Consider the following 12,908-nt stretch of genomic DNA (forward strand, 5'->3'; position numbering starts at 1 on the left):
ACCGTAAATCCTAGTTCTGCCCTTTGGGCCAAGGAAAACCCATGTGTTCCCTCTACTAAGTGATAGGCCTTTAAATATTTCAAGACAATTATCATGTCCCCACAATTCTTCTGGCTCAATATTCTGAGTTCCTTCAACTGATCTTTCCATGAAAGGATCTACAGGCCCTACACTCCCATGTCCCTATACTTCCCATCTTTCTGTGGAAGCTCTCCAGTTTACTGAGGTCCTTCCTGATATATGCCACCCATAATTTCATACAATATCCCCAGTGTTATTTGGGCAGGGCAGAACAAATTAAGATGATTACATTCCTACTTCTTGATGCCATGCCTCACTTCTCAGAGTATCAGTTTTTTTATTCATAAAACAACAGCAATAATAATCACAGGATTGATATGGAGGGTCAGGTGAGATAGTATGTGTAACAATTTATAATTATTAAATCCCAGTGTAAATTAATCAATAGCTGAGACAAAACAAATAGAATATTCATAGGAGCAGAGATTCATAGCATCATTCAACTGTTTGAATACCTTTCAAATATAGCTGAGCTGTGATTCAGTCTTTTTGGTAGATTCCAAAGACTGATTTTTTACTGTTAAGCTAAATTCTGGTTATTGAAAAATTATGAAAATCATGTAATGTAGACCATCATTCCACCTGTGTGGGAGCTATGCTTGTTGCTAAAAATATCTTGGTCATTTATAAGTTATTAACATAAATAAAAAATAAAAGAAGATGCTGAGAAGAAGGAAGAACAGGGAAGTAATGTTAAGAGATAAAAGAGGGTAAGCTGAACTATTCATCTTATCTTTTGTTTCTATCTTCTTTATTCAGGATATAGTATACAAAAGAATTATCCTAAAAATGGAATGGGTAGATCAAACATTATTAAGAGGGAATGGAAAATTGAGATAGTTAAAAAGCACCAAGCCTTTTCAATGATTCCAAGTTGCCTTACTCTGACAAATTATATCCTAGAGTAATAAATATGATCACAGAAGAAATATTAGTAATCTTTGGGATACCATGAAGAATAGGCTGAGAGATGGGCAAATATTATGGCAATTTCTCAAAGGAGAAAAAGGTAGATTCTGAAAACTACAGATTGAGTCAATCAGAATTCTGAACCCATGGTAAATGCTCTCAATAAATACTTGTCAAAGTGAATATCACCAAGTATGCACGTAGGAAAAAGTTACTATTTCATGGTGCCAAATAATTCCTTTATCCATAGCATTTTAAAGTTTACAAAATTCTCCCACCAAAAACACTGTGAGGAAGGTAGTACCAGCATGATTAACCCCATTTGCCATTTGCAGAAAATGAGACCCAGAAAAGTTAATTGATTCATCCAAGCATCACAAAGCCAGTGAAAGTCAAAACTAGAGCTTGGTGTTTCTGAACTCAAATACCAAACTCTTTTGACCAAACCAAATGCTTGTCTAATCATTAGATAAATTAAGTTTTTTTATCTTCCCTTTAAATAAGCCAAACATTGCATAATGTTGGCAGTACTTAATAAGCTGAACAGGTCACTACAGAGCTGACTAGCACAATAAATCTTGCTGACTCCACTGCTCTAAAAGATGAATGTCAATTGCACAGAGTGGAATTGAAGACCTGATGTAAGAGTGGAGGATACTGGGAGAGACTTTGGAGACATCCAGCCTAATCCTCCTTATTTTATAGTTGAGGAAACTGAGACCTAGGGAGGTTAAATGATTTGCTGGAAGTCATAAATTTTATGGGTCAGAAATGGGATTTGAACATAATTGCTTATTTAACATATTTTGAAGGAAAACAAATTTCAAAATTTATTTGAATTGATCAGACAAAAAAAATTTTTTTTGCAGGGCAATGAGGGTTAAGTGACTTGCCCAGGGTCACACAGCTAGTAAGTGTTAACTTTCTGAGGCCGGATTTGAACTTAGGTACTCCTGACTCCAGGGCCGGTGCTCTATCCACTTCACCACCTAGCTGCCCCCAGACATAGAATCTTAATGATAAAATGCTACCATACCTATTCCTGCTTCAAGTTTGACTCTAATCCAATTCACCCTCTATAAAACTGCCAAAGCGTTTTTTCTTTAGGGAAGATTTCACCATGTTATTCTCCAACTCAGTAAACTCCATTACCTTCCTTTTGCTTCTAGGATAAAATGTGAACTCCTCCAGTTGTCTTTGGAAGTCCATCAAAACCTGACCCCAATCTATTACTCCATTTCCCACACTCTAAGGTACAGTCAAACTGGCTTTCTCTCTGTTCCTCATGAACAGCACTCCATTTCCCATGTCAGTGCCTTTCTGTCAGCCATGCCCCATGCCTGGAATATATACCCTCCTCATGGAATACTTAACTTCCTTCAACACCAAGTCTTTCCTGATTACTAGTGATCAGGAACAACTGCTAGTGCCCTACCTACCAAACTACCTTGCATTTAACCACCTTGTATTTGTGTCTATTCTTATGTAAATACTCTCCTCTGTCAAAATGTAAGTTCCTCCTAAATAAGAAATGCTTCATTCTTTGTACTTGTATTCCTACTACCTGGCATCATGCTTCACACATAGTAGGTACTTAATAAATGCTTACTGATTGATTGCTTAATTGATGGTGACCCACAATCTTGGACTCTGTTCCTAATGTACTTAAATTCCCTCTCTGTACTTGTCAAAATTGTATATTGATATATCTTGAAATATTATACATTATTTGTATCATCAAATATTTTCATTTGTTCTTACTTCATCTTTAATTAGGATGAAAACTCCTAAGAAACAGTTATTTAGTCTATGTCATATTTATTTGTTCAGTCTATTTATTTATTCATCTATCTATCTTTCTATCTATTAAGTATCTAACTACCTATCTATCATTATTATTGTGTTCACTGAATATTTTAACTAACTGGCAATCACCCAACCAAATAAGTAACTGGTACAGGGAAAGCTTTTATAGTGTTAAAGATTGTTATGAAAACCTTCAGAAATATCAATAGTTTATGGGCTGAAGTAATGACTATAGTAACAAATCGAGGATTCCAAGACTATAGGGACATGAAAGCTAGAGGTTGGTGAGTGAGGAAAGAGAGATGAAAAGAGAGATTTGGGGCTGGAACACATCACGGCTTTTATTCTAATATGTGCTCTACAAGTTCTATGGAATCATTAGCAACATTTTTCCCACTACCTGTATAATCTGTACCTTAAGTATATAGTTAGCACAGAAAGAAATAAGATATGACCAACCCTTCAACATGGAGAAGAAAGGAATAATAATAATAATATTAACAATAACAAGGTTTCCACTAAAAATCCATGACTGAGAACAAGGTCATAGAGTGCTGGCCTTCTGATTGACAAAGAATGGGATAAAAGTACCAAGCACAGTACACATCTAGGCACTTCAGAAGTCTGAATTGAGATGAAGAATAATCTAGGGTCAAAAGTCATTCACATTTACACAGTAGTCAAGGGCTCTGAAAGTAAAATGAAATCTCTGAGACAAAGAGGGCAGAACTCCAAAGAAGATGTTGGTTTGGATACAGAAACACTTATAATTCTAAGGTTTCTTGATGTCCAAGTAGTTGCTTAATTAATTTTACAGGTATAAATAACATTCCTACAGGTAAATAGAAAAATTGGAAAGGCTGAAACACTTGTTTAACAATGTGGTACAGATGAAGCAATCTATGCATTTCATTTGGAAGAGATGACTTCATTGATTACTGCCAAGTGCATAATAGGTTTGAATGAATTTGATTAAAAAGAAGGTAAAAGACAATGTCGTAATTTAAAAACTAGAATGTTACTTTTTCTAGAAACACATAGAGAAAATAGATATTTATTATTTAATTAGCTTCTTTTATTAACTGCTTATTGACAATATCTGGAATAATAAAAAAAGAAATTAAATACATTCCAAACCCACCTCAATTCTCAAAATGGATTAATTGCAGAAAATATATAGTATTGTATCTTAATACATATCATTGACAATAGAGGGCTAACTATAACTCTAAATAAGAAACATTCGGAATGGAAACCAATTTATTTTCCCATTATGTCAGTCACACAATTTTTCTCACATAGAAACATTTAGAATTTTTTTTTTCCTTTGGATTTCTGTTAACTCTCAATTGTAAAGTGCCAACTTGCGAATGGGAGCATATGTTTGTAAAACATCAGAGAAGTTCTATCTCACATAAAGAAAATCTCCTTCTTATATAAGCATGCTTATTTGCATATGGGTAGTAGAGATCTCCAATTTTTAGTTTGTGGGAGTTACTTTACTGGTTATGTGCTAATATAGGATTAATAAATACCCACCAGTTCCATCCTACCCTCTTTGCTCCTAATAGTTGCCAGATCTTTTCCTGACTTACAGAGGCCCAGTCCTGGGCAAGATTTTTGAAACAGGTCAAGTTGGTCTTTGGTATCCCTGCTTCTCTGTGCCCCCCCATCCTCCAAAGGATCAAGCATCTCCAGTCATGAAGGAAAGTAGCTGGAATAATTTATTCACAGTACCCAGGGATACTTATGTTCCAAAAAGACCCCCACAAAAGAACGATTTTTTTTTTAATGATGGGATTTCAAACATCAGTAGGGGAGATGTTCTGGGGTCTGACATTTCTTACCTGCACACTTTGAATTCCACCCTGGTGAATGCCTTCCCTATTGGCACATAAAGATGATTATAAGTAACCTCACCAGAATGACACACTGCCAGATCCCACCTTTTAGCCTTTAGAATGGGGAGAAAGTTTACAAGTATTCATCATTAAGATGCTATGCTGTTATTATATTAATCAGTTTGTAAAAAGCAATGTCTCCCCACCTTTTTTTAAACGATGAAAGCATCACTTTCATTTTAATATTAACTGGATAAAATAATACAAACAGATTCTATTTGGGTACTTTCTTCCCATTTGCAAATTGATGTGCTACGGTTAATAACATTTAGCTTGGGCATGGCTTCTCTGCCAATTTACAAATAGTTATACATTCAGCAATCAGGCCTGAGAGGACCTTGGTTAATATCCTGTCTCTGACTCTGTGTGTGTGTGTGTGTGTGTGTGTGTGTGTGTGTGTGTGAATAACGTTGGGCAAGTCACTTAACTTCCTGACCTGCAATTTCTATATCTGAAAAGGGGATGGGGGTGGGGTTGTCTCAAGTACCTCATAGCTCTAAATCTGTGATTCTATGTTCCAGGAACTATATTATTCATTGGAACAAAATGACAAGAATGAATAATCCCTAACTTCATGGAAATTTTATTTTACTTCAAAAGATAGAATTTCTTCATAAACAGGATGTAACATTGGCAAACAAAAATAAAGGCACAAAATTTAGGGGAAAAAGTTCTTTTAGTATATCTTGCTTTTCATAGATCCTCTAGGAGGGTATCCTTCAGCTCAATTTAAGATTTCAACTGAATTAAAGAATATAATTATAACCAAACTGTTATTCCGTAGATTCAGATATCAGCCAAACTAGATATCACAAGATATAAACCATATTTGGTAAATAAACCTTGATGTAACATGCTATTAAATGTTTCTAAACACCCACATGTTTTAACATTTGTTTTTTTAACAATTAATTTATTTTGTAACATACTTTCTTAGTACCCAAGAATATATTCCTTGCTACTGGAATACTATTCCTTAACAATTTCTAATACCAATGCATAATTAAAATCAGAATTATTAATATAGAAACTGAGAACATATTCATCAGACCCTAATTAATTTGCTAAAACACTCACTTTCCCTGTACCCATAGAAGAAAATTTACCAAAAGTTAGAAAAACACACTGCTGGATATGTTAACCAGAAAATATTCCTTGGTACAAATAGATTGACCCCAAACAAACAAAAAATAACTTCCTAAAATCCATAAAAATATGTTGAAATATGAATAAATTAAGTTGCAAAAGTTAATCCCCCCAGAATTTTAAAGACAATGTATAGTACTCTTTCCACCCCCTCAATATTTTATCACACCTTCTACATCTCATATTCAGAAATGATTTTGGGGGGTAATTTTCACATTATGTATCTTCCCATGTGGCTTCTGATTAGTTCATTCTAAATTAGATCAAGCTTAGATCATTAGACCTCCACTATCTTTCTGTACCATATTCATGTGTAGGTGGTAGGAATTTTAAACATCTTTTTCTTTTTTTCCCTTTTTTGTCCCAAGGAAAATCAGTAAACTTTCCTTATCAGCAACAAACCAAGGTAAGTTCCTCACTCAGGATTTTTTTTTAAAAGCAGACAATAAAGTACTTCCTCAGATTTTTAACCTAAACACAATTAAAATTGAGCATATTATAATATATGCTATTTCTATTATTATTCCTTTTAAGCTTCAGCTGTTCTCTCTCCCTCTCCCTCCCTCCCTCATCTCTGTCTCTGTTCCCCTCCATCCCCCTAGCTCTCATAGAATTAGATATAGTTGAATAATAACAAAGTTAATGTGTAGCCTTGTGCAGGGTCCTCAAGCTGTGTAGCTCCCACTAACATATAATAACTCACACCACATCTCAAAATGTTCCATTTAGCATCAGACAAAAATCACAGTCATAGCAGCTGTTAAGAACCAGCAGACATAATATCCAACCATCAAACAAGGACTCCCTGGAGAGCACTGTCCTTCCCTATACAGAGAGGATAGGAGTCATTAATTTACTATTAGGAAATAAAGAGACTATATCTCTACCTGTGCATTGCTCTTTAAACTGATACCTGGGGAAAAACCAAAATCTCCATCTTTTGGGGACTGAGGGATAGAGTGGAGTTGGTGTGAACGGAGATAGGAGAAAAGGGAAACTGAAAAGTCAACCAGAAATCACTATTAGAATGTTAAGCAATATTTTCCAAAGCAGACACTTGGTTGATGGTAAAGTTACTATGAAAAAGAGTCTAGAAATTCTTCAGGAAACTGTCAATGAACCCTGAAAAATAACAACAACAATAATTAATGATAACAATACCAAAAACTGTGAAGCATGCCCTTAGACTAAGCTGTTGCCAAGTTTCTTTGGGGTGAATGCCTCACAGTGATATCTGAAACAGAGAGATAAGCAAGGTAAAGTGAAAAAGCAGACATTTGAAAATATATCAAAGCTTTCCAAGCTGAAAATAGCAAAGAAAGGGATAAAGGTAATAGGTAATCTCATGGAATTCTAATATTCAATAAGTGACCCTTTCACAAGGATTATAACCACTCCTGAGGCATCCAAGACAGTATTTTCCTTACCAGAGGACAACCACAGCAGGATATCTCCTAGGTATTAGCTAGGTAAGAAAATGAATGAGAATTCCAAGTACTATTTCAGCTGCTTTTAGAATGTTACCAGGGAGGCCTTAACTGGAGGGGCTTCTCCTCTACCTTATCTTAAAGCACAGCTTTCCACCTGTTGCACATTCCAAGTCTGACAAAGTATCCATGTTGTCTTCAATACGATGCTTTGTTTAAAATCAGAAACGTATATCAGCTAGGATGTTGTATAAACTGCTAAATTTGGATTGCGGAGATAGTCGAGATCCAAAGGTAATCAAAAATCAAGTTCACCAATTAATGAACTTGCTACAGGGGTTAGAAAAAGTGAGACCACAATTATTTTTTACCTTCAGCTTTAAAGAGTTAAGTTTTTCCTCCCTGAGGTGCTCTCTTAACATCTCTCTATGGAGCCTCTCTTGTTCCATCGCAAATTCACCAAGGGTGTATTGGCGCACACTGTTATGGCGGCTGGACATGCCCAACGTGCTTCCTCCTTGACTGGGAACACTGGTGAAACCTTGTCTCCTTGTGAAGTAGTAAACGGTAACACAGCTAAAATGAACATTCTTCGTCCTCAGCCTCTTCTCTCGTTTCAGGATTGAGGATGCTGAAATAGAAGGAAAGAACTTGGTGAAGATGTAGAATGACAAATATACTATAAAGGGGAAAAATGAGCATATCTTTGTAGGTGAGATAATATTTGCAAAGTTCTTTGCAAACCTTAAAGTGCTATATAAATGCTATTATTATTATCAATATGAAAAAGCTTTACATTTTAGGAAACAAATGTTTCCCTTCGTGTCCAAGAGAACTTTTAGCAATGAGATATCTGAGATGGTGCTGACAGGAAGCAAAGCATGTCCCTATCCTCTCCCCAAAATTCCCCGATAGCTACCCCCAGTCTATTTAGATAATAGCAGAGAAGATTTTTTTTTTATACTGCTCCAAAGATTTTCTAAGTGGAGACAAATGGTCTTTATGTCATTAGTAGACATTAAATTCCCCTTCTTTCCAGTCTCTTGAATTTTGGTTTAATGAGGTTTGCTGACAATCAATGGTATCATTTGAAAATGAGAATCTTTCCCCCCACTGCCATTCTTTGAGAAATCATAATTCCAAGAGTTTGCACAGTATTTAGGGAGAGCTAGCAATCTTGAACTACATTATTGCATTCAACACTATTCAGTTTAGGCATATCTGCCTTAAATGACTTCTTTCAATGCTCAGGTCAAATTGTGCCTTCTGCAGGAAGCTTTTCTCACCTCCACACTCCCAATATTCTGCCACTGCTACTGCTAGTGCCATCCAACTGGATGGGTTACTATTCCTTCTCTCTTTCTCTCTCTTTCTCGGTCTCTGTCTCTCTCTGTCTCTGTCTCTCCCTCCCTCCCTCCCTCCCTCTTTCCCTCAAATCTTCTCTATATAAGATGCAGACAATTGTGTATTATGATATAAATATATATGTGTATATACACGCACATGTACATGTATATATATATTATAGTACACAGTTTTTTGGGTATTTTCTCCCTCATTAGAGCTCTTTGGGACTATGTTTTCATCTTTTTTCCCCCTATGTCCAGCACTCAGCACAATACTAGGTGTAAGAAATAATTATCTTGGTGGTGGTGGGGTATACAGTGTTCTCCCCTTCTTTCTTAGTCCTTTCTTCCCCCACTCTAAGTTCTGTTTTCCTTGATCATACCCATTCAAACTAAGCCTAGGTGAAAGCTATTATGATCTGATCAGTTTGGGTGTGGTCTGCATCCTTTTTCTGATGTCATTTTTAGCAAGATTTGAGTGACCTGAGTCACTGTATCCCCAGACTTCATTTCAATATAACACACCTTCAATCATGTCAACCAATTAGATTTTATTTCTATGTGATGGAACTTCTATAATTAAAAAGGTATGTAAACTGTGACCCCACCACCATTAGGCATGTTTTTTTTTTAACATATAAGGTATTTAATTTTTTCCGTTACATGTAAAGATAGTTCTCAACTTTTGTTTATACAAGCTTTACAATTTCAGATTTTTCTCCCTCCCTCCCCTCCCTCCCCCCCTCCCCTAGACAGCAGGTAATCTGATATAGGTTATATCTATATATATCTATACACACATATATATGCACATAATAACATTAATCCTATTTCTGCACTAATCCTGTTATAAGAGAAAAAATCAGAGCAGTAATGCAAAACCTCAAAATAGAAAAAAAAAAAAACAACAGCACCCAAAACAAAAGAAATAGTATGGTTCAATCAGCATCTATACTCCACAGATCTTTTTTTTTTTTTCTTGGATTTGCAGATCCTCTTCTATCACGAGTTCCCTGGAACTCTTCTGTGCCATTGCATTGGTGAGAAGAATATAGTCCATCACAGTAGGTCAACACTCAATGTTGATGATACTATGTACAATGTTCTTCTGGTTCTGCTCATCTCACTCATCATCAGCTCACGTAAGACCCTCCAGGTTTCTCTGAACTCCTCCTGCTCATCATTTCTTACAGCACAATAGTATTCCATTGTATTCATATACCACAACTTGTCCAGCCATTCCCCAATTGATGGGCACCCCCTCAACTTCCAATTCCTTGCTACCACGTAAAGAGCAGCTATAAATATTTTTGTACATGTGGGTCCCTTTCCCCTTTCCATGATTTCTTTGGGAAAAAGACCTAAAAGTGGAATTGCTAGGTCAAAGGGTATGCACAGGTTTATTGCCCTTTGGGCATAATTCCAAATTGCTCTCCAGAATGGTTGGATCAGCTCGCAGCTCCACCAACAATTCATTAGTGTACCAATTTTCCCACAGCTTCTCCAACATTTATTATCTTCCTTTTTTGTCATTTTAGCCAATCTGATAGGTGTCAGGTGGTACCTCAGAGTTGTTTTAATTTGCATCTCTCTAATCATTAGAGATTTGGAGCATTTTTTCATATGGGAATAGATAGCTTTGGTTTCTTCATCAGAAAACTGCCTGTTCATATCCTTTGACCATTTCTCAATTGGGGAATGACTTGGATTCTTATAAATTTGATTTAGTTCCCTATACATTTTAGAGATGAGGCCTTTATCAGAAATACTGGCCTCAAAAATTGTTTCCCAGCTTTCTGCCTCCCTTCTAATTTTGGATGCATTGCTTCTGTTTGTACAAAAGTTTTTTAATTTAATATAATCAAAATCATCCATTTTGCATTTTATAATATACTCTATCTCTTGTTTGGTCAAAAACTGTTTTCCTTTCCAAAGATCTGATAGGTAGACTATTCCTTTCTCTCCTAATTTACCTATGGTATCACCTCTTATGTCTAAATCATGTATCCATTTTGACCTTATTTTCGTATAAGGTGTAAGATGTTGGTCTATGCCTAATTTCTGCCATACTATCTTCCAGTTTTCCCAGCAGTTTTTGTCAAATACTGAGTTCCTATCCCAGAAGCTGGAGTCTTTGGGTTTATCAAACACTATATTACTAGTGTCATTTACTACTGCATTTCCTGAGCCTAGCCTATTCCATTGATCTACCACTCTACCATTAGGCATGTTTAACCTGAGAGACAGGGCCATAGACCATCCTTTTATTAATAATTTGCTGGCCTATTAATAAAATTATTAAGTTACCCAGAAACTATGTCTCTCATGTTTTTTAATCATCACACAGGTATGTGGTTCTTAATAAATACTTATTGGCTGACAACAATATGATTAAAACACTATTTTCAAAGTCTTTTCCAAACTTCTGGAACAGTATATGCTACTATAGTTATTTTTTTTTCTCCAAGCAAAATCCATCCACATAAAGATCAATTAAATTGTTTTCTTCTTTATTTATATTCTTAAAATTTTGAATAGCATCAGTCTCAATATTTGAGATACATTGATACTATACCATAAAGATATCATAGCAGTTTATACTCTCCATGCTATTATGCTAATACCATTAGACAGTCATAGAAGAAATATGATCAATGCAACTTTGTCTTGATTTTTCCTTTATCTGATATCTTTGGTACTATAAATACCATTGGTACCAAAATACCATTTGTTGAGTTAGGGGAAAGGACAGGAAAATTCCTGGAGCATAATAGTACTTTTTTTTTTCTGGATGAAAAGTCATGAGTAACATATTACTATCCTTTTCTTATAATCTGAGAAATAACAAGGTTGATGAGTGAATCCATTGCAGAGGTGGTATAGGATGGTGGTTATCAACATGCCTGTTCCAGTAGCAATGGGTCAATTGTGACAAATATACCTATTAATCTTTTCTAAATATGAATTTATTATTTTTTTTTGCAGGGCAATGTGGGCTAAGTGACTTGTCCATGGTCACACAGCTAGTAAGTGTCAAGTGTCTGAGGCCAGATTTGAACTCAGGTCTTCCTGAATCCAGGGCTGGTGCTTTATCCATTGTGCCACCTAGCTGCCTCTATGAATTTAAAATATTAAAGAAATCTTAATATTATCCTTCATATTGAGGCCACAAGATAGCGTGATAGAGATTAGAACCAGAGCCACTGTGTGAATAGTTTCAGGATAATGGAAAAATTTGTCCTCTGTGAGGATGACTATAGTTTTTAATAATGTTTTTAATAATATTTGAAATTACTTTTAAATGTCTCTGCAAAATCTGAAATGCTAAAATGACACTTAAAAGTCCCCCATTTTTTTTTTTTTGCAGGGCAATGAGGGTTAAGTGACTTGCCCAGGGGTCACACAGCTAGTAAGTGTCATGTGTCTGAGGCCAAATTTGAACTCCGGTCCTCCTGAATCCAAGACCGGTGCTTTATCCACCGCACCATCTAGCTGCCCCCAAAAGTCCCAATATTTAATACCTAAGAGTTTAAGCCAAACTATGTCTATATAGTATATCAGAACATAGAAGGGAAGCTAAGGATAATAGATTTCTTTCATACATCTCATTTAGATCATTTACACTTTTAAATAAAAATTTAGGGGCAGCTGGCTCTGGATTCAGGAGGACCCGAGTTCAAATCTGGCCTCAGACACTTAACACTTATTAGCTGTGTGACCTTGGGCAAGTCACTTAACCCTCATTGCTCCACAAACAAAACAAAACAAAACAAAAAAATTTAAAACATCTAACTAAAGTTCCCATAAATGAGAGGTATACCATAAGAAGTGCTTTTTATTTATGTTTATATCCTTCCCCGTGTCTCCAAAAACTTAGGGGTCTGGGTTTGGTTGTTTTTTTTTTTTTTTTGGAATAGGAAAAGAGGTACTATTTGGAAAATGAGATAATTGTATCTCATATTTATATCATTCTTTATGGCTTGTCAGTCACTGTACATGTGTAGTATATAAGATCCCCTCACAAGACAAGGCTGAAAAAAATCAGTCTTTGGAAGTAACAAACTACCCAGCTGATCCCATGTACTTCTAGAAGAAAAAAAGATTGTGTGTGTGTGTGTGTGTGTGTGTGTGTGTGTGTGTGTGTGTGTGTGTGTATCTTGGGAGTTAGGAAAAGATATAAAAAATGAGAACAAAATCTATTTCAGGACATAATATTTAATGTGATGTAAAAGATAAATTTTGTGAGAAAAGTCTGAAAAAAAAAGAACAGGACCCACTTCACTGTCTTATAT

General features: G+C 35.6%; 1 protein-coding gene across 5 annotated transcripts in view; it reads right to left on the reverse strand.

The window, feature by feature from the left end:
- CSRNP3 (cysteine and serine rich nuclear protein 3) overlaps positions 1-12,908 on the reverse strand; it is a 257,377-nt gene that overhangs the window by 19,897 nt on the left and 224,572 nt on the right. For all 5 annotated transcript variants that reach the window (XM_043997959.1, XM_043997958.1, XM_043997961.1 and 2 more), the window contains one exon: positions 7,642-7,901. In XM_043997959.1, the coding sequence (XP_043853894.1) occupies positions 7,642-7,901 (260 nt within the window). The remainder of the gene's footprint in view (positions 1-7,641; positions 7,902-12,908) is intronic.

Source organism: Dromiciops gliroides, chromosome 3 (assembly GCF_019393635.1).
Source record: "Dromiciops gliroides isolate mDroGli1 chromosome 3, mDroGli1.pri, whole genome shotgun sequence".
NCBI lineage: Eukaryota > Metazoa > Chordata > Mammalia > Microbiotheria > Microbiotheriidae > Dromiciops > Dromiciops gliroides.